The sequence below is a fragment of the Temnothorax nylanderi genome, unplaced genomic scaffold, assembly GCF_030848795.1.
Source record: "Temnothorax nylanderi isolate EJ_2023f unplaced genomic scaffold, tnyl_v1.0 TNYL_tig0007_pilon, whole genome shotgun sequence".
Classification (NCBI taxonomy): domain Eukaryota; kingdom Metazoa; phylum Arthropoda; class Insecta; order Hymenoptera; family Formicidae; genus Temnothorax; species Temnothorax nylanderi.
In genome coordinates, this window is record NW_027249069.1 from 287,864 (window position 1) to 314,061 (window position 26,198).

Here is a 26,198-nt window from a genome sequence, read left to right on the forward strand (position 1 = left end):
AATGCGTTTGCAAAGAAGAGAATTAATCCTTTGATGTTATTAATCTTTTTATTTTTACTTAATTTATTTTTAACAGTGAGCTTGTTTATCTGATTAATAGCTATAAATAGAATTCTCACGATTAAATCATCGACAATACTAGCTTTGTAAGACCCAGCTTGTGGCTCCATCACGACCGCTTTATCTGCATATTAATCCCGAAAAGGAAGCATAATTATACTCGCTGAAACTATTACTACGATTCGTGCTTGCTTCGAAGTTTCGAGCCGTTGAGGACGAAAGTTTAACTATACTCTGTCTCCTTCTCCTCCTCACTTCTTGTATATAATATATGCATGTGTATATGTGCGAATACGCGTGCACTTATATAAGCGAGTACAGAGCTTCCAGGATCTCCCGCTGACAAATTGTTACCGCGACGGTGCTTGTGGTTTCAGGGTAACGAAATACATAATTCAGATGCGACTGTACCTCGTGGTAAGTCGACTCGGCTATTGTCGAAATGTCCAGCGCAGCTATCAGAATTTTGCATCAAGAATGTCGTAAATGATTCTTAGTTCCCCTGTTAGAAAACAGCTTATCTGAATATTTTTAATTATGCAAATTTGATAGAATTGATAAAACTTTTTATTTTTTAAATTGTAAAAGTTTAATTTGCATTGGAAAGAGAATGTAAATCGCTGCCAAATACGACGCGAAAGATACTGGACCCCAGAATTTTCCTCAAAAAGAGAAAAAAATAAATTGGCGCAAACTTAAATGTGAGCCGAATTTAGAAAAACACGAGGAATCGAGTACCGAGATTTCTGGTAAAATAGACGTAGAAGAATATCACGCTTCCCGCGAGATTCTCACGCGGGAGAAATTTCTTTTTATTCCAACAGTCATTCCTGTAACATCGGTTCGCAAATTATTTCCCGACGATCGGCCTCCCGAATGTAGCACGTGTGTGGAAAATGCTTGGAGCGTTCGCGGAAAGACGTGGGACGAGCTGGAATGCTTCCGAGGCTACCTCATCCATGGAATTTTCGGAGGCTTTCCAGAGGACACGTTCGAGCTTACTCGCTTTATCCCTTCATCCTGACTCGCTAAATTATTCAATTCATTTCTGCGGAGCTTCCAACTAACTCGAATACCGTCTATCTCGCACCCGCTTCTCTCTCTCTCTCTCTCCCTCTACCTCTCCCTCTCCCTCCCACCCTCTCCCGCCAACTCTTGAGAGTCTCACCTTTTGTCGTTTAGATTTAGCTGGCGCAATGGGACATTTGCTGGAAAGTTTCTATTTATACGGGCAAAATGAATTATAAGAAATGCATAGATTTGATAAACTAACGCTCTGTACTCGATGTAAGTTATTTACTTAACCTCGCATTTACAAGTAATTCGAATACTATGCTAAAGTTTTCATTTTCCTATGCTATAAGTAAATGGAGAATTTTTATATTAAAAGAGCTTCATCAATAATGAAATAATTATATTTACAATTTTTAGTAAACTTCTTAAAAAGCGTATAATATAAGTATAATATTGGAGTATTTATCTATTAATTCTACTATTTTTTTTAAGAACAAGTAGAGAAATATTTAATTTTTTTTATTATTGTCTTGAACATCACTAAAATAAATGTGTATTATCGTCGATAAAAATAATGCCGCACAATTTACGCGTAGTGGAGTAACAATAAAATAAATACGGGGTAAAAACTAATGTTAATAGTAAAAAATAATTTGTGGTTAGTTAAATTAATTTATTTTCCTAACAATTAGTTAGCGTTTTATACAAAATAGATTTTGCGCAGAAATGTCGCGTAAGCAATTACGACATTTGCCGAATAGTTTGTCAGTGCGCGTTTTCTTCAAATTACTGTCACTTTGGCGGCAATAAATATCTTAATTTGACGCAATACAGACATACTCAGTCTGCGCACTCCGTTCGTTATCGTTATGTAAGAAACGAATTCGCGACAGACGGAGAATTCAGCGAAACGAGGTTAAAACTCGGAACGAAATGTCGTGCAAATTTGTTCCTAAGGGGCGGCTCCGTTGATGAAAAGAGCATCATCTCGAAAGCTCCGGGTGCGAAGTCTGGAATGTCTGATACTCTCCCGAATATAACGGTAACGAGTACTTTTGTGATTCCCCATATGTCTCTTTTGATGTTGTCATTTCGAGGTTTCTTGACGGCAATGTTATTACTCAAGCACGTTTCCACGAATCATCTCACTCGCAGTAAATTATTCTATCCTCGTCCGTTCGGCATTGCATCAGATTCGTAAAGATTACTGCCGCTTTATGCACTGAAATCCCACGGAATAGAGTGCGAACCCGCTCTTTTTGAACTTCCTGGACGCATAATGGCCACCGTCATATTTTACATTGTGAACCGCGTGCCTCGAACCTTGTGCTGGAATACGAGAATTTCCAGGCCACTCGCGCAGCTGTATCCGCGAGTGATTCTCCGGGGAAGAGATTATCTCGAAAATTGGTTGCAACATAACTCGAGTATGTTAATTTCATGTTAAAAAATTGAATCTCGTTACACGGAACTCTTCTCATATCACAATTAATTACATTTCTATTTCTTTTTAACATTAAAATCATATTGTGCAATATGAAAGGTATAATTATTATTGCTTGTAATAAAAACATAATAAGTATTAAAATCTATTTATTATTTTAACGTGATTTTTGAAATTGTAAAACTTGCAATATAAGGATGTACTACAAGAATCTTTTAGTTTTATTCCTTTTTTCTTTTACTCTTATACTTATCAGCTCGAAGACGTGTAATATGTTCGTCTCTGGCCGTTATTTAGGTCTCTCATGTAGGTCGTTCCTTGGTTACTACGGGTTATTATACGTGTAGGGGTAGCCTAAGTTCGAGGATTTGCACGTAATAAAAGCTCTATAGCTTTCTGCTCGTAATATGTTCCGGCACCTTAGGTTGATTAAGCGTCAGACGGGCTGGTGCGCGCCGGCAGGACCGTTGCTAAATGTCTCGCATCTGTCACCGGGCTTTACCACCACCGAACCAGCTGTCCTACACGCACCAACATACGTACGTAAGCACGGGTTTGCAGGATGGGAAAAGCAGAGAAAAACATACCGCCGGTCGTACAGTCGGGAACGAAGCGCCACTCCTCCATTACATTCATGGCCATTCTTTAGAGTCTGGCCCAACCTACTCGTTCAGTCGGAGGTCGGTACCCGAGAAAATTTTCGCCTACCAACCTTGCGTAGACGCCTCAAAAAGATAATGCACTTACGACCAAATGAGGAAAGGTAATCATGTCTTAAGAAATTGCATTCGTCGATTAAAAATAAATTATCCCTCAGAATGATTTTACCATGTTGTCTTTCCGGAGAGTAAAGACAATTCAGTGTATAATCTACTACAGTAATTCTATTTCTAAACAATACTCTTTACTATGAATTAATCAGATAATTGTATAAGAGGATCAATTAATCACACTGCGCCAACTTGTAGCATTTGTCTCTCAGTTAATTTATACTATTAGAATATAATTAATGATTGTAATTCTTTTAGAAGTGATCAAAAATGCATAAATAAAAGCATATCTTAGCGCGCCATCAGTGTATCATGATGAAATCAAAATGCTATTATATCTCTCCAAGACTTCTTTTTCTTGCCCGAGATTGGATCGCGTGCTGGCTCTTAGATGAAGTTCTTTTGTGAAATTCTGATTCTCTTTTTATATAGACAGAGTTTTCTTGTGTTTGGCATGTACTTATCACGATAACATTTCTCCTGATCAAGAAGAAATAGAAGTATAGGAAAAGAAAGTTTTTCTCACATTGGGACAATTTCCAACTTCGTGAATATTTGTCGCGAGCTGAGTCGTCAGAGGTAGAATTCCTATAACAATTCTTGAAAAGTGAATACTTCAGTATTTATCATCTTTTATTTTTCTGGGTTAAAATTTTTCCTTTATAAATTTAAGTTGAGAGAGAGAGAGAGAGAGAGAGAGAGAGAGAGAGAGAGAGAGAGAGAGAGAGAGAAAAGGGGGATGAGGGAGGAAGAGAAGAAAGAAAGAGAATTCTAGGACAATTTCGCATAAGGATTAATCGTCTGATTCGACTCTAATTCCGAAAGTTAGGACAAGTTAGACGTAAAATATTTGCACCCTGGGATCAATACTTTACATACTTAGAAGATATGTGAGCTATTCGCGTCGTTTGTTTTTGCATAGGAAAATTTGGATAGTTTGCGCTTCATCAGCTTCTCTGCATTTACAGCGTCATTACTCTTCTCTGCGGTGACTATCATTTGTTTTTTAGCGAGAAATAACTTTCGAGCTAGACTATATGGCTTTCCCTGAGGGATTATACTCATTCTCGTTTTTCCTATTTTCACAATGTTCCAAAACCACGCATCTACTTTGTCGAAAAATCGCGTATCCAAAATTTTTTATTTTGCAAAACTGATTGCTAAAGCTTATATTTTTAGAGATATGATGCAGTTAGATTGTTCTTTGTCTGAATAGTATAAATTGTTCTCGTATTTATCTCATATTATACGATATTAATAAATATATTGCTTAGGTACTTAAAAATACATCTCTAATGTAATGTACAGTTTTTTAGTCTAGTATTTTTGTAGCTGTACTGAAAAAACTAAACCAGGTACAAGATTAAATAACATAGCTTATTTTAACGCACCGTGTATTTTATTACAATTATAATGTTTTATCGCATAGATTATTATAATATATTCTATGGTATATGTATGTATAACTTTCCATCTGAACGACGACACGTGTAAGCGGCGTGGCAGGCCGGTGGCTTATGTATCGAAGCTTCTGTTAACAGTCCTCATAACTCCGGACCTCCCCCAGCGTGACCCGCGCGGCTAAATTACGCGTAAATGTACCGTATCCGTGCCCCCGTAATGTCACCTATGCACCGTCAAATCCACGGATCTAGTGACAGCTGATTCCGCTTCGGCGTAATGTTCTCTTCTATATCGTCGCTTAGATGCAGGTGCGTGCATCATCCGCCGGGATACTGGTGCCTGCCCGTCGTCAAACGGAACGACCTATACTGGTCGGCCCGCGTACACATCGGCGCCCAAGGTACGTTAATCAGGACGATTTCCCCGCACAATTCTCTAATCCGGCGCGTTCAATCTCGGGACGAATGGACCGGGTTTGCAATACAATGCAAACAACCGAAGCGTCTCTTGATTCGTGCAAGGTCCAAAATCGGAACACTCCCCCGGTCTGTCGCGTATGTGCGCGTGACGTTTATGGGACGGTGACATCCTGCAGGAGGCATTACGACCGGTGGGCCAGTATCTCCATAGACTTGTCCGGTCATACCCATAAGCTTCTAACCGTGATCTTATATACGGGCCTGTATGTGTCCTCGGCAAGCCATGTCTCGCTGATATCCGAGCGATAAATTCTGCGTATCAGTGGCAGGACGACAGCAAGCTGTCTCCAGGAATGACGTGATATCTAAGAAAGGATTTCAGTGCGATGTTACCGTCTTGGTTTGCCTGTCTGTAATCTAATACATTGGCAAGGATGTTGATGATCGAACATTAAAAAGAAGCGGATTTCTTGAAGATGATATAACGTCTTGATAATGTTCTCATTGTCGTAGGGATATACTACTGTGGTGGTAGGACGACAGGTACTTTCACTTACAATTAGTGCTAGGGAACTATTATATCTCTGGTGTTGCTGCTAGCCTGTTGTATTATTTGTGTCAACTCTCGTGCTATGTATGATATGTATGTTTAATTACAAACAGCGTACTGCTTGCCTCAGAGAGCAAAATAACAATTAAATTATAATCAAAATTAAATTATCTTTTCTATCCTTTTGCCTACTTAATCTGTTCATTATTATTTAACACGTTTTTATATACGGAAAGATTGCACTGAGAGAATTATATCAAAACTCGGAATATTAATTATGTTCTAATAAAATTAAAAATGCAAATGGGTTCGATTAAAGATGCAAAAAGACGATTGACTTATTTGATCATTTTAACTTTATTAAGAACATTTATAACTAATTAGCATAGACTTATTGCGTTTTTTTAGTAAATTTCCATGCTTTTTTTTAGAAAGGGATAAAGATGACAAATTGTTTAGATAAAATAAATTTCTACGCTGTTAGTTTTTAATTTAAAATGGAAATTAAGTTGACATATTGATTTATGCCATAATATATATTTTAGCTTTACAAGAGAAAGAGAGAGAGAGAGAGAGAGAAAAAGAGTAATGAATATAAGCGTATAAAGTTTGAATAGAAAATATCATCTGCTGAGTCGCGTAGTTTTGCTACGGTAAATGTTTGAGCTAAATGATCTACCTAATGAGGATTTTTACTTAAGTTGCGAAGTATAAATGTTCAAACGGTGCATAAATGTTCATTTACTTTTGTTCCCGTTTGCGATTTTATCCACCAACACCGTCGGCTTTATATATATCGCATATATTCAAAATTTCTCTTGCGCCGCGTGAAGGATGACAATGAAATTTGAATGAAAAATCATGTGTGCTGAACGGATATAACATGCGTATTTGTACTCATGCGGTTTTAAATCAAATAACGACTGATATCAATGCCCTTCTGCTAAATCAGTTTAACGTTCGTTTTTGTAAAAACGTAACAAATTTTCCTGCATTTACTCATAGCGTGATTAATAGAAATAACGATTAACGGTAGATGGAAGTAAATTAAACATTCAATTCCGTATTCAACGTATATTATTCTCTTTTTTTAACGTGGTGTTAATGTAAACGCTAATGGGGAAAAGGTATAAAATACAAAAATATTAGCACGCCTGAACTGAATTACTGATACATGCACTTATGCGCGCGATGTTTTATTGCAAATGGAATTTTACGTAAATTCTATATATTACGCTGATTTCTTATATGTAATGTTATGATCACTACCGAGGAAGCAGAAAAACGTGACGACTATTGTTTCCACGTGCAAGTATTATCTTATGTGCAAGACGGTCGTGAATTGATTTGTATAACTGTTGCGTAGGTGTATTCAAGATAAGGGGAGTAATTGCGCTCCTGATGAGATTTCTTTTCCGAAGCAAAGCGCATCTTGCGTCTAGTCGGTGCAATCAGGATATAAAAGGCCTCGATTGGGATTGGTTGGATTTAAGGATCATTAGTAGACGCCCACGTACTACACGTAGGTAGATGAGTAAGCTGATTGGATTTATCTGATCGGCAAATTGCCAAGGGGGGCTTCTCTCTCTATTTCTCTCTCTATTTCTCTCTCTATTTCTCTCTCTCTCTCTCTCGCTTTCTCTTTCTCTGCTGCGCGCTCTCCTCCATTTCCTATTCTTGCCCGTTTCTCTCTTCGCTCTTCCTCATTCAAACTTCTTTTTCCCGCTGTTCTGCTTCTGTCTGTCTCGCTGTTTCCTCCGTTCGAGATAAAAGTTGAATAATCCCGCTGAGCGTCTGTAATCCTGCTCTACCGATATAATCCGAGCTTTGGTTAATTTATTATTCGCAAAACTGTGCGCACTGTGTCCAGAATGGACATTTTGCGCTTCGAGTTCAGATCGATTGACGGACACACTATAAACAGATCAGAAAGGAACAGTACTGCAGTTTTTATTTCCTCTGTTATATGCGATTTAAAATAACTGGCAGAAAATATACATATACATAACTGTCCATCATTGTCTGAAAAATAGACGTACAAAAAGCATTATAATAATATTTGTACGTAATATTTGCAGTTGTTTTAAACGAAGATATGAACATTGAAAAATGCCCTGGGAAGGAACACGGTAACGTGACATAAATCGGATATTGACACAAGAGTCGGCTTCGTGGTAACCGAAGAATAATCGCGTGATGTTGTAAGAAGCGAATAACACAATGCATGCGGCACGCGATCGTGCCTGGCATCAAACAGCATCGTTTTTTCCGTTAGTCGTTATTTTGTATGGTGATGCACTGTTTTTATGTCGAACGTTGACTTGTTGGCACACGACTACGCGGCACGCGATTTCCCGATCCAACGTTACAGATGCTTACAACTGTGCACTCGAGCGGGCAATTATATTTTCAACGATCGATAAAGTGATGGCGTCAGCGGGATGCTGATCAGCGCCAGATTGCCTGTAAATGACGAACAGCCAGTTTTACTATTTTACGGGATTGGACGCATGCCGGCCTTAATTGGATCATTTAATTGGATATATAGTTGATTTAAACCAAGCTGATGACACATAATCCACATATTTAGCGCTGAGAGATTAGAATTCCAGCGAGAAATAGAGTACGCGATCAAAACATTACATACGTGTAACGTTCCTAAATTGACAACTTAACCGTTTTATTATTGGATATAAATGCAAATAGCGGCACGTAAGTGTTATGTTATCCATATTCTATATCTCCTTCCGACCTCTCGATTAGATGACGGTTTAGATAGCCAGCGAACCTGAATTATCCACATTAAGTATTCGGTCTGTTGGTCTCAGAAGACGTTTTCGCTTCATGCTCGAAGACACTTGGGATGGACACCCATACGGCGGAGACCTATCTGGCCAAATGAAGGCTACTTCTAAGGACGGTTATGGTACGGATGTTACGAGCTTAAGCGCCTTCCTTCGACGGACGTTGTCAGCTTTGTGAGGCAGAAGACTTAAAAATTCTAGTACCTTCGTACCATCAGCAAGCGGCAAATAGATGAAGAGAGAGGGAATAGGAGAGGGAAGAAGAAGGAGAAGAAGAAATTCTTGACGACGAGCGGAGTACTAAAATTCACCAGCTATCTTCGTGCCTCGAGGGTTGTTCCTTGATGTCCTTCATGTTAGTATCATTTCTTGCATCAGTCCTTTTCTCATATGGTAGAACGTCGTTTATTTGATAATAGGATAAAACGAGATTTCCAAAGTGCTCCGGCATATATGTGCGAAAAGAAAGTATTCCATCATTTAAACATGTTAGAGAAAGTAAATCTTTATTGGAGAATGTCGCTATTTTCGGTCCAAAGCGAAGTATCAGTCTTCGTTAAAAAGATAATGAATGTTCCGTTTGTCTGTTCACGTATCTTGCAGAAGAAATAAAATTTAATTGAACAATTAGCTTAGCTAGGTAATACCTATAAAAATAAAATTTTTGCGATGGTATTCCACAAGTTTCGTATAGGAATATAAAATTGTCATATCATAATAATTTAAATGAATTTATTGCCCGCTTTCGCTGCATTATTGCAATGTTACATTCACGGTTCGACACATTAATGGAAGGTGTTATTTAAAGCGGATTACATATTTAAAATTTTAGGTTCGATGTAAAATTCGATGACTGTTTTTTACAGACGCACACGAATGCGAAGGATATAGAACAGATCGTGATTGTACTTTGATAAGCACCGATACTGTATATTCCCGCGGGAGTCCCGTGTAGAAAAAGCATGCGATACATCAAATCCTAAATCTGCAGGCAATAATTCCCCGCATGGACGTATTTCCGTCGCCCCAATAAGTGTTGTGCGCGATATTTTAAATACATTTGTGATAACGTTTTAAACGCTGCAGGAAATGGAAGTTGCCAAATTCGGCTGCACATTGGATCTGCATGTATCGGGTCGCCTGCATATAGGAATCGTGCGAAAACGTCAGTTTTCTTACAAATAGTGCGTTATCGAATTCGCGAATCGTTTTCAATTATGTTGATTACACTGGTTATTCATGTGTCTAAAGCTATTGTTTGACCAGTTTCAATCTTGTCTGTTTGATAATCTAGTTCCTATGTTTCTATCTTGTCCCCTATGTACTCCTTGTCGACAGTATAGGAGCCATTGATTTTCAGGATGTTGGACGTAGCTCTCGGTGGTAGCCCGCAAATAAACCTAATCACGAGTACAGTGTCCTGAATTGTCAAGCCACTTTCCGTAGTGCTCGTACCGAAGCTGAAATCAGATTACTATCTCTATCAGCGAAGCGACATTCAACATTGATAATGATCGTAGATCGTGAATAGTTTGACAGCTCTAATCACGAACGTCTTACAACGTCGAGTAAATTTTAGCCGCGACGCGTGCTATCTCATTTGTGTGCTTCACCTATAATAATCATTCAAATACGTAAAGAACGTTTGCATCATTTATTTCTCTCTGATGGACGAAAGTAATCTAAATTTTCACGTTTACAAATGAGATGGAAATCATACGGGAAACGTATTTGTAGTCTTTACACACGTCTCTTAAGGAAATGTCAGTATGGATAAGTACATCATGTATACATCAAGGGATAGTCTGTGTACCGGAAGGGCCGCAAATTTCCTGTTTGCTTGTTCTATAGAACAACTTCTCTCTCGGTGAGATCTTTACGCTTTGCCGTTGTAATGAGAGCGGATGAAGACAGCAGGACGGGTAGATTTAATTTCCTTCGGTCTCCTCACCTCTATCATTCTCCTTTTCAGTCTCCTTCGCTTGCGCAGCGCTTAATTGTCCTTTCACTTGCTGGCAGTTTTCTTTCGCAGATTTCAATGACATTCCGAACCTTTTGCCGAGTTCCTTTTTATCTCGGGTAATCTTTAGAATTGTAATGTCTCGTCTTTATCAAGATAGAACATTACTCATTTTAGCACAGTAGCGATTATCATGCTATTTTTTAGCCACATCCCGCGATTGTCGTCGCGATTATTGTCAGTTCTTAATTTTTCTCATTTATCCTTTATGCATTTTTAAAATTATTTCTTATTGTAACTGGAGTTATCAATGTGGAAATATAGATAATTTTTTAACATTTGACAAATACAGATGACCCGGATTCAAAACTATAGTATTTAATCGTAAAATATAAATATTTTAGTTTTTCCTCTTAAATCCATATACAGTGCTTCAGGACGAAAATCTTCGCATTTTCTTACCTCGCCCTTCTTCTGTCACGCAAGAACTTCGCGGAGATATGTTCACTCCCAGATGACATACTCCATCAACGCGCTCGTATGCTTTCCTGCTCCACTTTTTCCGCGTTGAATGGCGACGGGAATGGTGACGGAAGACGTCGCGCGCCGGGATATTACTCGGCGGAGGAAAAAATCGAAGTTTCGATAGAGGGCTGGGATATGAGCCGGCGCGCGACTCTCGATCAGTGACTTCGACTATTTCACGCCGCGTTTCTATAGGACGGAAAGAAGTTCCAAGTTGCCGGACACGTGTTACCGACAAGACCTACGAAACTTCACCCTCCTTGGCTCGGACTTCGATCGGAGGAGTACCGGGATTTGCGACAAATGAAGAAACTTTTTTCTACCCGTAGACGGATAGATTCTTTTTGATCAATGGCCTTATCGGTGTCTCCGAATGCTATGCATCTGATTATAAGGTTCATCTTGCCGACATCTTCTTTTCGAATCGAAAATATCGAGGTTCAATACTCTGCGCATCTCTTTTCTCTTTTCTCGTATAGTAACGGGGGCGTATTGGAAAAATTCGTTAAAATTACTGGTTATTTCTTATCAGTTTTGAGACTACTAACTATATATTTAAAGGCATGAACGTTTGTGTAATCTTTCGCGTGATAGTTCGCGTGCTTCTGATAGTACATTTTTTGATAGCTCTTTGAACTAGTAGCTTTATGCGGTGGAAGATAGCAGGCTGTAAATTTTCGTGTAACACATGTTCCAAATATACAGTTTTTCGTTGAAATTTCGGTTCACTGGTTCTATCGAAATCGGGGGACGCACATGCACGCATGTCAGCGCGCACGTTTTTCGCAGCTGTGAATATATTGACGAATACGAATGTGCTACGGTCTCTGCACTGCGTTCAGACTAAAAACGAAATACATAATGCACCGGCGGAAGTGTATATATGTGATAATTAATGGACAGACGCAGACACACGAATGTAATTACGAGAAAAAATTTTATATTTTATATTCTTTAAATACAGTTTTTATATTATATTATAATTACCTTTTTAAATCTATTTTTATAATACAGCTGTATATATTTTTAACATTGCGATTATTATTGTAACGTGCGATTTTGAAGCAGCATTAAGAAAATTCTCCGTCGAAAAATAACTTTTTCAATGCGTTAAGAGGATTTACATCTCATAAATATTTTTCAGTTGATTCATTTAATGGTATATTTTATACAGATACATGTTTATATATATATTGCATACGTTCAGATTCCGTATTATATTTGCACATATATCAAGTTCAACGAACCGCACATCTTTTTTGCCTTATAATATCTGCAGCAAATTTACGGAGCACGGCGCGAGTCGTAAGTCATTTCCCGTTGGATTCGGATTTCATTACATTAACCGTACGCAAAGAAGAGAACGAGAAGAGAACTATTGTTACAGTTTAAAATCTTTTCGACTGTGTTTGATCATCGTTTTTTATATACATATATATATATATATACACATACACACATATATATTTTCCTAGCGCGCAACGGAAAAGCCGCATGATCCAATTTCGTCGTGATCGTAATCGTCATATTTTACACGCGCGCATCGCCCTCCATCTACAATAAACTTCGCAGTTCCGTGCTCGATACCGCGGTCAACAATATCCGCGCGCACTGGCCAAACTTCCCCGATCGACGGCGCCTGGTCACATTCGTCCCGACTGCGAGGAATCCGCATCCCCTCGATGCGAGGTCGTGCACCCCGCGAGAGAGAGTCGATCGTTGTAGTATTTCCAGTCGTTCGAGATAGCGAACGCGGGGATCGCGTCCATCATTTCTCTGATGTTTGATCGGAGTACCGTGGAGAGCGAAGTTTGGCTTATGCTTGCAAATGTATTCGACTGGTGTCGACATTGCATTAGCGCAGACCTACGCAAAATTGTTTGGCGAACTGCTGTCGTTATCGTCAACAACGTGAAAGAGAAGTGGGATCAAGCGCGTCAGACTCTTGTTTATATTTCGCTCTAAGCCGTTCGAGCGAACGAGTTTCGGATTATTCCAAAACCACGGAGATGATGGTGGACAAGCCCTCATTCGCGCCCCTGCTATTTCGACTAGCTCCTCGACGGCAATTTGCCGTGTAACGTATTCGCGGCTTGTTCGGTATTAAACTTGTGTGTCAAAACATTGCGACCCCAGCAAGAACGGATTTTCATTTCGCATTCCGCGCGTTCTCTCGTAGCGCGCGCAATTATGCTTTGTATTATAAGCTATCGTATTCTATCCCGGTATTACTTAGCCCTTCATTATCATTCTCATCATAGTGTGGTTTTCATCCGTGACTTACATATAATGTTATGAGAGGCGCCCAATATGGTAACCATATTATTCTGGCATGCGTTCAAGTGGACGTTTTGGGGTTAAAGGTGAAATTGATCGTGGTTAGGTTAAGGCTGGTCAGGGTAAGGGTCGTGGAATTACGTGGATGTAACGCTGAAAGAGTTTTTGTGCCTTTGATCTGGCATCGAGCCCACAGGGATATACATAAAGATAATGGCGCCTGCTTTTTATAGCCAATTTTATATTTTTGAAAAAAGTTGTATACACTATTCTTATTTCGCGATTCAAAAATCCTGGTAATTTCCTCTGAGACTTGTTTTGAAAATATGAATTTGCTGATATCCTTCCTATTTAAATCAAGAGCCAAAATCTGTCAGTGTATCGGATGCGTTAACGATACACGTATTTTTCTTGAGAAAATCTTGTCGTTATATTTCTATACTGTCGTTATTTGCTACTGCACTTAGAGGATTAAAATTCTTTACAAACTTCCCCGAATGAAACTGAGATCTTTTCAGAAGCTTTGCGGGTTTGCGAAGGTTTCCGTGGGCCATTTAACGTTTCCCGTAGTTTATAAAGCAGGTAGCAGCATTAATTTACCGCTATTGGAAAAATAAAGTTGTCCAACGCAGATTTCTTAATTACAATTTTATATACCGTTCTAAGTTTCAAAATACTCCTGACACTTTCATGAACGGCATGAATTATATACATCTTTGATAAACTGGTGAAATACGTTCGTGTGATGAGGTTAAAAGGCTTACCACCAATAATAGAAAATTTAATTGTCAAACCATCAAATATGAACGCAATTTCTTGGCGCTTTTGTGGCGCTCAATAACGAAGTCATCGGAATTTCCTTCCGCTCGGTACAATCGTGCATCTCATCAATCTCCCGATATTATTTGAAAAAGAAGCTGCGCTGCTAAAGTATTACTATCTACTTTGATCAATAAACTTTTCTTTTGTTCAACGTTTATAAACATTAAGGAGCAATGAAATTGCCGAGGGAATCTTACAATTTTGATAGGACTTTCCGCGACTTATGCTGGCCCCGCTACTTTCGTCTATGGAGATTTCAGTCAGTTAAGAGAGAGAACCTACTTACTTGATACAGCACAGACAGATCCCCGTTATACGTGATTCCTCTTCCTTTCGGTCTCTCAGCTCTTTCTCTTTTCTCTCTTTCTCTCCTCCCGCATCATTTCCCTTCCTGTCCTTCTTCGCTCATTCTTGCTATCTCTGTTGCAGTCGAGTTATCAGCAACTTTCCACTTTAACTAACAACAATTCAGTAAGCAAACAATTAAGCCTTGGCTCGTGGAAACTTCGTATGCTGTCAGGCTACGTTTGTCGGGTCGTGGCAGTATTACAGAAAGCTGCTACACGAAATTAAAGTATTAACGAGGCACGCCGTTCCCCGTGGAGCCCATTTCAAGCAAGATACTGCTAGGGCAACAACAAGTTTCGTGGCTCGAACGTCGTCCAGAATGTATCCGCTAGCCGGGCTGAATTCTTCATGAGGTCCGATGGCGTTGCAGATCCCAGGAAACCAGCCGTAAAGCTGTCTAGCAACGCATGGCTTATCTGCATTTCGAATTGATAACGTTCTATCGAAATTTTTGATGTGACTTGAATGGCAGATCGGATCGGTGTCATTGACTCAGGATTATTTGTGGAATTGGAAAAAAAAATTATAGAGATATGATAACAGCGATGTTGTACTTAATGACGTGGAAACGGAGATAACGAGTTGTGCAAACGGGATCCGTGATATAGACTTATGTTTGTAATGCGGAGAGCTAATACGGAAACCTGAATAATTTAAAGTCATTGAAGATGATTTCGTGCGCGGAGCGGCCGGAATTACTGCATAATTAGTTGCAGAGAGTTGCAGACGTTAGTGACGTACGAGTGTTACGGTATTAGCGTGAGTGCAGCCATTGGTTATGGATCAATTGCATTCGGGAAGGTCCGATCACGGCGGTTACGGCCCTGTGCGGAAACTGCACAATCCTGCAATGATGCATCGGAACGCCGGTAATTTCCACGATGCGCCATCCGCCATTCCACTCCGCATACTGACTAAAGTGTTCGGTCTGCAAGTCTGCTGGCTTTCGTCCGATCTGCTTGTTTCTGGATCGATCATTTCCAGCACTGCGGCGCACGTGCGGGCCTATGTCTAATAGCGGCGCATATCACGCATAACCCTTCCATAGAGAATCCCATTTAACGCAGTGGTTCTCGAAACTTTCCTAAAAGCAAGCTCTAAAACTCATTCCCCCTATCGCGATCGCTTATGTATGTAATCCATTCATGGGGAAGCTGAAGAAGAGCATCGCTAGTAGTTTACCTAGTCGCTGTGACGGCCATTAATCATTTCGCTCGCAAATTACATTTATTCGTTGGTTACGACGATGTGTCCGAGAGCCGGTGCGGGTATATCTCATATAGCTCTACACGAGCTCCCACGTCGGACTTCTGTCAATTTCGAGATTTATCACGTAGCCACAAAGTAATTGAATAACGTATTCGCGTTGTATAACGTATAACGACAATATAACGCAGCCGGAATCGCTGCGAGGGAATTACATTTCTATTAAGCTGTTTGTGCGCGAGGCGGACAATAAGGATCGTATCTTCTCGGTGAGAGGCTTTTGTGGTAACTGCGATTACACAAACGCTAGAAGAAACGAGGGACGCAGTAATTAAATGCGACTACAATTGAAAGTTCTTCGGGGTACCGCAATTTTTCGAGGAGACGCGCGCGAGATCTTCCCGACAGGATAAGATTTCAAGTACTCGAAGCGTTGCGCCTCGCGCAGATTTAATTAACAGAGGGCACGAATTTGCTTTTCTCCCGTTTCGTCTCTCTTCCATCGCTTTCTCATTATTTGGTACGTACATTATTTTTCTTTCATCTGATTTTAACTTTAACGGCAGAAATTGCATGACCTCACTTTCGATCCTCGTCCTGTTGGCAACAACCGGCCGAGGAACGAAAGATTAATTGACCTTCTTTATCTCAACTGCCTTCCCAGCGAAACTTCGTAGTCGTGTTACTTTGCTTTATATCAGGGGTTCTCAACGTAGTCGATATTGACACCGAAGAGAGAGAGAGAGAGAGAGAGAGAGAGAGAGCGCCGGCAGAGCTATCTAGAAAGCGATAACCATCTAAACGTTGAAGGAAAATCAATAAAACGATATAATCTCTTAACAAGTTTGTGGAATACCGATTTGAAGTAAAGATCCTTTTAGTTTGCATTAATTATTTTGTGAAAAGATTAGTATATATATAGGCAAAACAGAAACAAGATTAATAGGTATAAGTTCAATATTTAGTCACTTATATTAAGTTTTATGATATTAAAGAAGCGTCTCAAATCACGTTTATTTTATTAGCCATAATATCTACATAATATTTCTTTATTTAAAGCCTGTGTTGTAAGCATTTAACGTTTATAATGGTTAGAACGAGTAACGCGAGAAACAGATTTACTCGTATGATGAGCTTTAATACATTCCGATATCATTACGCTTTAGTTACATTATGCTAGTGGATGTCACATAAAGTATTTCGTGGATTTCCTAGCAAGCGACACGAACGGTCGCTAAAATCTATGTGCATAACGTATCTCGTCCGTAATTAGCTCGCTTCGTTGCATTTTACGAGTGCGGTGAACGTCACTTGATTATACGACCACTTAGAATATTAAACGATAAAGCATAGTCGAATGCATTGTCGGCACCGATAGCCGTTCAGCTCGTTTAATTCGCCCTGCACGTCGCTTAAACCTTATTACGTGCGTGCATAAGCGATCACGTATGCCTGTTAATAAATTTCTCTTCGCATGCCGTGAGCAGCTCGGAATCGGTATTTTCCTAACCGCGAGCTGCCGACGTAATTGCGCGGATAATAATCGACGCTCATGAGCCGGAAGAAAGGAGAGAAGGGAGTAAAGCTGCAGGGAATGTACTAGATCATGCTTGATATGCCACGATTAATTTATGATGCTCTGCTTCGCGAAGGTGTTTTCACGTAAAACAGGAGAACTTTGAGGCCGTCTACACGGACGAATTAAAAGCATCATAAATCGTCATATAATGTTCTTTGCCGTTTTCTATAAAATTCAACAATCTAAATTATATCAAAATTTATCTTAATATTTAATTTAATATGTTATTGTTTAGAGAGAGAGAGAGAGAGAAAGATTATTAGTTCTGAGTGTCAATTTTTACAATTTTTATTATTATATATTTTTAACAATGAATGAAGATTTGTATGCGAGAGGAAACGAGTGACATATTATGTATGGGCAAAATATATGTGTACACAAAAAGGATATAATGAAACATTGAAACATCATATCACGCGATATGTATACAGCTCCGTTAACGCGGTTTCACGTGTAATAAGTTCAACGTTGTTTCATTTTATGCGGTTTGTTCGCGATGAAACTTCCAATCGGTGACAAACCGATAGTAACAAACAGTGTAAACTGGGAATGCATATGCGTTGGTGGCATTACAGATGTTTGACGATGTCCGTATATTATTGCTTTTTAAATGGCGCGTTTCGAAGCCGATTCATCCTGCCGTCGTTAAACGTATTGCAAATTAGTTGCCATCGCGCAACATTCAAATCTAGTTTGATTATTACTGTCGCAAATTTAAATCGTCAGCGCGGTATTACGCATGCTACCAGTCATTTTTGCTACTGCACTTTTTATACCCGACTATTCAATATTCGACAATCGACTGCGTTGTTCAGGAATTAGTTCGCTTACGGCCCTCGAAAGCGAGGGAACACAACCATATATGCGAATAGAGCGGGAAAAGGGATCAACTTACATTGAGATGCGTGATATTCCATTTCCAATCACGTGAAATCAACAAGCAATTGTAACAGGAATTAATTTCGAGTGCGAGAGACACGTTGCTTTCATTTAATTAAAAGAATAAAAATATTTTAATTTTATGTTTTATTGACATGTAATTGCTTGATCGTCGAAATATGGATAATTTTTTTTACATATCAGATTTTGATACGTATTATTAGCAGACGGAGCAAAAACGGTAATGGCGCGTTTCCTGCTGAAATTGTCAGTAATTTTTGTGTAGTCAATTAAAAAACGGGACGGCCGCGTGGGGTTAAAAATCTTGAAATTATGCGCTCTACCGTGTGGTCGAAGTGAAAAACTGGCGCGATTCAACGCGGCGTGAAATTAAGTGGTTTCGCGGAGATTAATACGGGCCGATTACAAGTAAAATACGTTTTCGAGCACCGGCCGACATGGCCATACGCCGCGCCGTTAGTAATTGTAATCTTTTTGTTATTTTTTATTATGCAAATGCGGTGCTTGCGTGCGGATATCATCGGGCTTACGCGATCGCGTGCGAATTTCTTGGTACAACGTATCGTCCACCGTTATTAGCGGCGCGGCTTATCAGGGCACGTATGATTGCATATAACAATTCCGACTTTTTAGAGCTTATTGCGCGCTGTGTACTTTCGTTTGTGGCTGATAACGGTCTGACGATCAATCACCGTGGTTTTCGCGTATAACCGCCGTCGTCCTTTTTTCCCTTTGCGCGATGACTAATTCGCCCTACTCTGGCCGGGATTGTAAAAAGGGCGGTTGCACCCTCCGGGGGTTGATACCCGATGCGAGTGCATCCGGCCGGTGGCAATGTATTATTCACCGGTTGCCTTTTTTCATTCCTCAAGAAAGTAATGCCTATCATAAAGTTGACTGATTACGAGACAAGGTGGGCGAAAACACGCACCGAGAATGCGCCGATAAAGCTCGCGGGCAAAATACGAAAGAAGAAAATAATTTGCATCCCTCAGTTTTATGCATTGCATAGGCACAGTTGTAATGCAGCGGTATGACGTGGCCTTTTTTTTTAAATCCTGCAACACAGTGCGCTCTTAGTAGTTACGGCACTTTTTTACGTTTTTCTCCAACCTATCCTGCCGTTTAGCGTTTTTTCCACTTGGGCGATTTTTGATACATGTACATACGTGTACAAGCTCGATAAAAAATCGATGTTTTTAAAAAGAAAAAAAAATTAATTCCTTAAATATACGTACGAATTACGTGAAATACAAATAATTTTTTTTTAAATTTTTATCAAATTACTTTTAATCGAATAGAGTTAATTTGATATATGACCTCAAAAGTTAAATTGAAAACTAGTATTTCCGAGCGCTGCTTTCAAAAAGTTATTTCACGTGAAAACAGCTCCGATAATAGAACAAATGATAGAAATAATCGATAGTAACGGGTTCTTTGACAGCAATCGCGGAGTAAATTTTTCGTGTCGGTTACATTGTGGGGACCCCGTTTTGTATACTTTTAACAATAATATTGGCGTTAAATTGCGGATGTAATTTGTATGCACTTCAACGATTATTGCGAAAATGGCGAGAAAAGAGACAAAAACTGCGAAAAAGGGAAAAAGCGTGAAACCTATGAAAATCGCTGCTCTAGTCGTCTCTGCTATACAGGATCTTCGCGAAACCAAAGGCTCTACACCCAAAAAGATTACAGGATACATTAGTTACGCTTCGAGCATTACTGAACAAAGCATTAAACGACAAGTGAGCATAGCTAGAGTCTTATCACAAAATTTCAATGATCGTTTCAATAGCTGTAATTATATTTCTTGTTAGCATAACGTGTTCCACACACATATATACGTATGCTTAATATACGCCTATAATGCTTACGATTTTAATTGGCCGAGTGTTATAATTGTTATAAACATCTTAACATTTACACCATTGACGCAATGCCGTCGTTTCAAGCAAAAAACGATAGCGTTGATTGAAATCAATGTCGGCAATCTTTTTTTGTACTTTTTCTATTTTTACGTGTCAATCACTGTCGCAGGCATGCGTGTATAAAGGGCGTACGAGTGCCCAGTTCGTGTCAATTTCGCAAATCATTCTGAATAACGATATTTTTTAATGAAAGAGAATTGGAAATTTGTCGCGGTAGCTTCCGTTTTAAATAGAGAAATCGAAGATTGCGCAATCGTTTCATACCTCAACGCACTCGATAGTTGATCTTTTGCGCTGCGCTTTCGCATTTGCTTTATCCTGAGCCTAAAGCTTATCGGAATTTACGCGATATCTCAGGTGAAGGCAGCTTTGAAGCGAGGGGTGGAGTATGGTATTTTGCGAAGATACCGCGGCCACTACTATCTTCCCACTGGCGACGAGTTGGATCGCGCGAATCGCATCGCCGTGCGATTCGCAAAATTGTCGACGCCCGCGTCAACGCTCGCCAGGTCGAAAACCAATTCTTCCCGCAAGATGAAGGACGGTAAGAGACCCCGGGGAATTGATAATACAGCGCGAAAGAGTAAAAAAATTCAGAAAACTCGCACCCCCGCTGTCTCAACCAGTCCGAGTTTGACGGACGAAATTGCCGGTGACGTCGCGTCCGTGACTCAGTGAAATTATTTAGCAGCCTGTACAGCCCCAGGAAAAGATTTTCCCCGTGTGACATTGAATCGCGTCTTGTCCTGCGTCCTTCCTCTTTGTTCTGCGTAACGTGTGTACGTTTGTGAACAACTGCTATTTCTATTGGCAGTCAAACTATTGACATAAATTGGATATGATTGTATTTGTGTATATATATATAAATGAATTGATCTAAAATACTGTAGTGTACTGTACTTTGCATCGATGTATTGCTAAATGATAAGAAGGTGTATTCGGCGTATCATAATATTTCATGTTTAAGAACGGTAGGTACGTATTTTGGGCGTGACAGTTCGTTGCATCCACTCGTTCATAAATTATTAGAATAGTAATATTTAGATAGTAAATAATCGTATTTGAGACAGAGTTCCATTATAACTGAGATTTTAATATCTTTTGGCAGAGTGGGACGGACGACAGTCTTAGGACGATCAATCGTGGGGAACGAATCAATCGTTTTCTATTACAACGGTATATCGATTTACCCGACCTGTCGTACCACCGCTTCCGCTCGTCCGCGCTGTGGCAGAATTAAGTGAAATGAGGAACGAGGTTTTTTTTCGTAAATTGCACCGGAGGCAAGACGACCATTTATAAAAGTTAGAAGCTTCTTACCCGGGCCGATAAACTTAATAGCTTCAGAAATTTACGGGGTTTGGCATGCTGAGGAGAAAATTTTGCGCGCCTCTGTTTCCTTACGATCGATCGCCCGCTACTTCTTCCTTGTTTTATTGGATACATCCGCGCCATTACGCCCGCGAAATAATTTTGTTCTCACTCCGTCTTGCATCTTTCTCTCCCTCCTCTATGTATACACATCTTGTGCAATATCTTCGATGGAAAATATTTACGGCGCCGTGACGGTGGATTTAACGGCGAGTTGCGTAAGTAACGGTCTCTGTGACTATGCGAGAAAAAGCAATATAAGTCGCGTAAAAAAGGCGCGAATAATATCCGTCGATGATACAAATGCAGTGTAAATCGATCGATGCAGCGTATTAAATGGAAAATCTGTTAATTACGATCGATAACTTCGCACGTCGCAGTATGATGTTGCGCTCGCTATGGCTACCCGATAATGCCTGGATTAATTTGATGCCGGGATCGAATAGCCGCATAATTACGTCCGCGCTGAAAATGACGAAGCACATCGTGTGCTTGAAGAATCTTCTTGTACCGTAGAAAGCTCGCTTATCATGCTTAATTGAACTTTATAGATGGGATTTCATATGTTAAAATCGGTATTTAAAGCTCTACACTCTAAATAGTCAGAAACGAGTGCTTAAGTTACAAGAGTATAACATGCGTGCTAAGGTAGTCAGTCAAGTAATGTTAGGAGTGCAATAAATAGACGAGATAGTTACTTCTAGATCTGTTCTTTTTGTCACATTATTTTATTTGCGCGCGCGCACATTTCTGCCCGATGGGTTTCCCTTTTTTTGCGGAGTTCACGCGAGTTATATTGGTTTACTTGGAATTTCGGAAGCGAACTAGAATACAGTTGGTGTTTCGTGAATTTGTTTCGAGACGACTGGTCTGGAATTCCGCCGGGATCCGATTAAATTCCGTGAGAGAAATGGTTTTAGTCCCAACGGCCTATAATCTCGAAAGCATAGTCTAGCTATGAACAACGGGTATCATGGGACAATTCGAATCCGTTTAAATGATAATTTGAAAAGCTAGTTGGCACCTAAAGCTCTCGCTATATCGGTAGTGGCCCGTGTAACGACCAAACTGAATAGGCAATGTCGGGCAAACTGAGGATTGCATGTATACCTAACTCTTTGCTGACTAGTTTGCATATCACTTAACAAGCTAATCTGTAATAAGTGTATAAAAGTATTTGACGTGTGTATATTACATTGTATATAAAATACATGCAAAAGGGCTTCTAATCTTATACAGAAACTGAAGTATATTATTTCTGTAATGTACTCGAGACTCTAATAGCATATCTTCTCGTCATTTAAGAGATATTAAAGTATTTTCTGGTACACCATTTTCAAACACGAATATTCCAAATAAAAACACATACATTCTGTCATGCAATCAACATCAATAAATTCAGAATAATTTCGAGATCTTGTCGGTTAAAAGTGGTTAAGGGCGCGCGGTTAGTTTGCACGAGTGGAAATCAGAATATCAATAATTCTATTAACATGCATTCCTTTGCAGCTCGATGGGGATACGAAGCTATTACTAAATTTCGCTTATACGACGGTCGCGGCGGGGAATGCGTGGCGATTGCGGTTACGTAGTCGAGAGATTGAGTTTTCCCGGGAGAGTGTGCGTGTCCGCGTGGAAAGCGATGGGGCTTTATCGTGTATACGCTATAATTGTAAGTTGCGCGACTCGGTCGTATCAAGGAGTCCGGGTGAATGCCGTTAGTTTGAATTCCGCCGAGCTTCGCGGTTCCGCAACTGCAATTGCGTGGCTCCTGTCGAGCAATACGATCTCGACTGACCCCTGCCTGCATAGCTATACTGCTGCTGCTTACGCGAGAGAGAGAGAGGGGGGGAGGGGAAGAGGACGATGTCCTTTGCATCCGGGAAATCGGAGAATGGGATGAAAACAGTTCCGGCGGAGTGCGAAGGTATCCGTAGTCTTGGAAGTGGCGAGTTATACTAGCGATTGCTCGGATTAATCGTTTTCCTCAGTAACATGTTTATTTTGGGATTTATTCTTGCTCATTGCTCCATAAAACACAAATTAAGTTCCATTGCGACATTACGAAACTTGTTCAAGTGCATAGTCAATCCGGAGTTACTTTCTTAAAAATTTCAGTGTGACAACACTCACCAATGGTTTAATTATTATTTAACGTTAACCGTCAGTCTATATTAGTCGTGGAAGCGAGAGAACTTTGTCAGTCTACAATTTACATAAAACTGACAGTAAAAAGGCACGGAAAATGTATTTCGCAGAGTATTTTACGCAGTGTCGGCTTTCGCGACAAAATATGTTTCATTGCCGTAAGGGATTGTCGCAACGTTAATGGATAAATCCAACACCGCAGCATAAACTCTGTTGAACGATGTAATCGTGATAATCCACGCAAAAGCTACGTGCGGGAGACATTCGCGTCTCATTCTCATGGAGCTCGCGGAAGCTTACGGGACGTGATAGAAGCGAGTGGTATCAAAGTAAACTTTTGCGTCGACGATATAGTTCAAATTCATTGGGCTCCGCTCGACATGTTTACGTGATAGTCATCCGTAAGCGGTAGATTGTTTGCATCGGTCATTGCATACGAACGAGATGCAACCGATGGATTCATAGCTTATGTGTCCAGCCCGAAATAACCTGTCGCGCTTGATTACGAAAGCTGTATTTTTTTTTTGCGCGCCAGCAAACTGTATTGGATTGAATTAATCGGTAGTCCGTAAAATCTGTTTGCAAAGTGCATTGTTGGACGATTTTATTTAAATATGGTTTATGTAAACCGAATATTGAAATTTCTCGCGTCGATTCATTTTTGCTCATTTGTTGTTACACCAGCGTAACGTAATTAACAAATAGGGAGCGTTAGAGCGTTTGATTTTTATAAAGTTATATGGTTTAGATCAGCAATTACGTTATTTGAATTAAACACAATATTGACATTTGGAATCCTATTGCGCGCACAGATGTGTAAGACATGGTTTTATAAGTTCATATCTCACAGACACTTAGAATAACATAGAATATTATAACCGCAAACATACTTGACCACAAAACCGCGCGGTCCTTCACTTCAATGGCTCACTATATTCATATTAAATAAAGGATTGGAATACTTAATCAATGGTTTTCAATTTACTAAATAAAAGTATATAAATTTATTGTTTAATTTCTGAAATTGTTCTAATATTCTTAGACAGCTTAAATGTAATAATTATTTCTCGTTTTCTCAGATTTTTTCAAATATTTTATGTTTGGCTTTTTGTGTACCGAGATAATTGAAAAGGGCTTATAAATTTATATTGATTGTATCGTTTAGACACGAAATAGCTTTGTGAACTGTGGAAATGTTTTATTCGTGAATTATCGCAAGATTAGATTTTCGTACAAGCGGTAATGAACGCACAGTCGACGTAGCTCGCGCGCTGCTCACAATTTCCGCCTGAAGTCGTAGGAGGTATTAGTTCGAGTTACAGAGATGTTGGCGTCTTCGGAGTTGCAATTGCACGGCAGAAGCAACGTAATAACTTGTATTGCACGTGGGACACGGTTGCCTTGTACTGTCGCGATGTCCGCAGGATAGAATGAAAGGAGACTCACCTACTCTTGATTAGAAATGAATCAGTATCTCGGTAACTGCGTCCATAATTGGGCCAATTAATGATTTATCCATGACGTACCCAGTGTTTCGTTACCTATTACGCTGCCGAATGCACTAATGATTTTAATGGTCGATGTCATTTAAGAGAATGCGCATAATTATCTCAAATTGGTAGCTTTAACGTAGTTATCCTGCTCGTTAATTAATATTTGTATGCTAGAAGAAATACTGACCGCAATTGAATTCTCAACAACAAAATGCGTAATAATATAATAATATCCCGTTTCAACAAATCTGTTATCAATACGTATACATATATATATTATCTCATTATGTTCCTATCTGTTTCTGTTTTAATTTCACGTCTGCAAATAATATAAGCGCTCGAGCTGAAAGGGTGTGGAAGTCCTGTCGTTTGACCGGTATCCAGGGTCTTGGAAGCGGCTCGTTGCATCCGCAATCGCGCGTATTAATCGATTCCCTCGGGAATACATCAAGCAGAAGACGGTTGGAGACCAAAGGGTCACTGTGCACCTCGTGTGCGAAACGAGCCTTTGGAGCAATAAGCTGACCAAACGGAATGCATGACGTTTCTACGATCCATGATGCCTTTTGTGGTACTACCTAGCGTCAATGGCAATCCTCTATATGCATATATGTATATTCAAATGCATGCAGGCGCCGCGCCGCGGCAAAGCCATTTCTTTTCAACCCGCGTTACGTAATATCACTATAGATGCCTAAAGAAGTTTAAGAAATATGACATTTGTATTGATTTAAACAAAAATTGATATAAGCAATATCAAGTTTTTATATGTGATATCGTGAGAAGTTAAAAAGATTTTGTGTAAAAATATTTTAAGTCCGAGCTAGAGTTTAATAATAGTCAGAACGTGCTCTTGCTCAGAGACTTGAAATATTTTTATATTGCACAAAATTCTACCTCTCACGATATCGTGTACAAAAAGTACTGTCGTCGGTATATTATACTAATTTTCGTTTCACCAAATATACAAATATTAGATGTACAAATATCATACACATCTCCACAGACATCTATGATATTATATGAGTGGAACACGTTGTGTGTGTATATGAAAGAGTCAAACCCCTTCTTTGTGGGTAAAATATTGTGACAATCAAGTAGCGATTATTTACCGAGGATCATTAACACGCCTCTTTGTTCTTTTATGCAGTTATACGCCGCCGTATTGGCGGC

The 26,198-nt window shown here is 39.6% G+C and overlaps 2 protein-coding genes across 6 annotated transcripts in view; both read left to right on the forward strand.

Annotated features, from left to right (window-relative positions):
- LOC139780221 (TWiK family of potassium channels protein 7) overlaps positions 1-26,198 on the forward strand; it is a 203,389-nt gene that overhangs the window by 16,034 nt on the left and 161,157 nt on the right. The gene's annotated exons all lie outside the window — the stretch shown is intronic.
- On the forward strand, positions 19,562-20,691 carry LOC139780181 (uncharacterized). Its single transcript, XM_071718711.1, has 2 exons — positions 19,562-19,830; positions 20,371-20,691. Exons 1-2 carry the CDS (start codon positions 19,651-19,653, stop codon positions 20,689-20,691), a joined length of 501 nt encoding a protein of 166 aa, XP_071574812.1. The 5' UTR covers positions 19,562-19,650.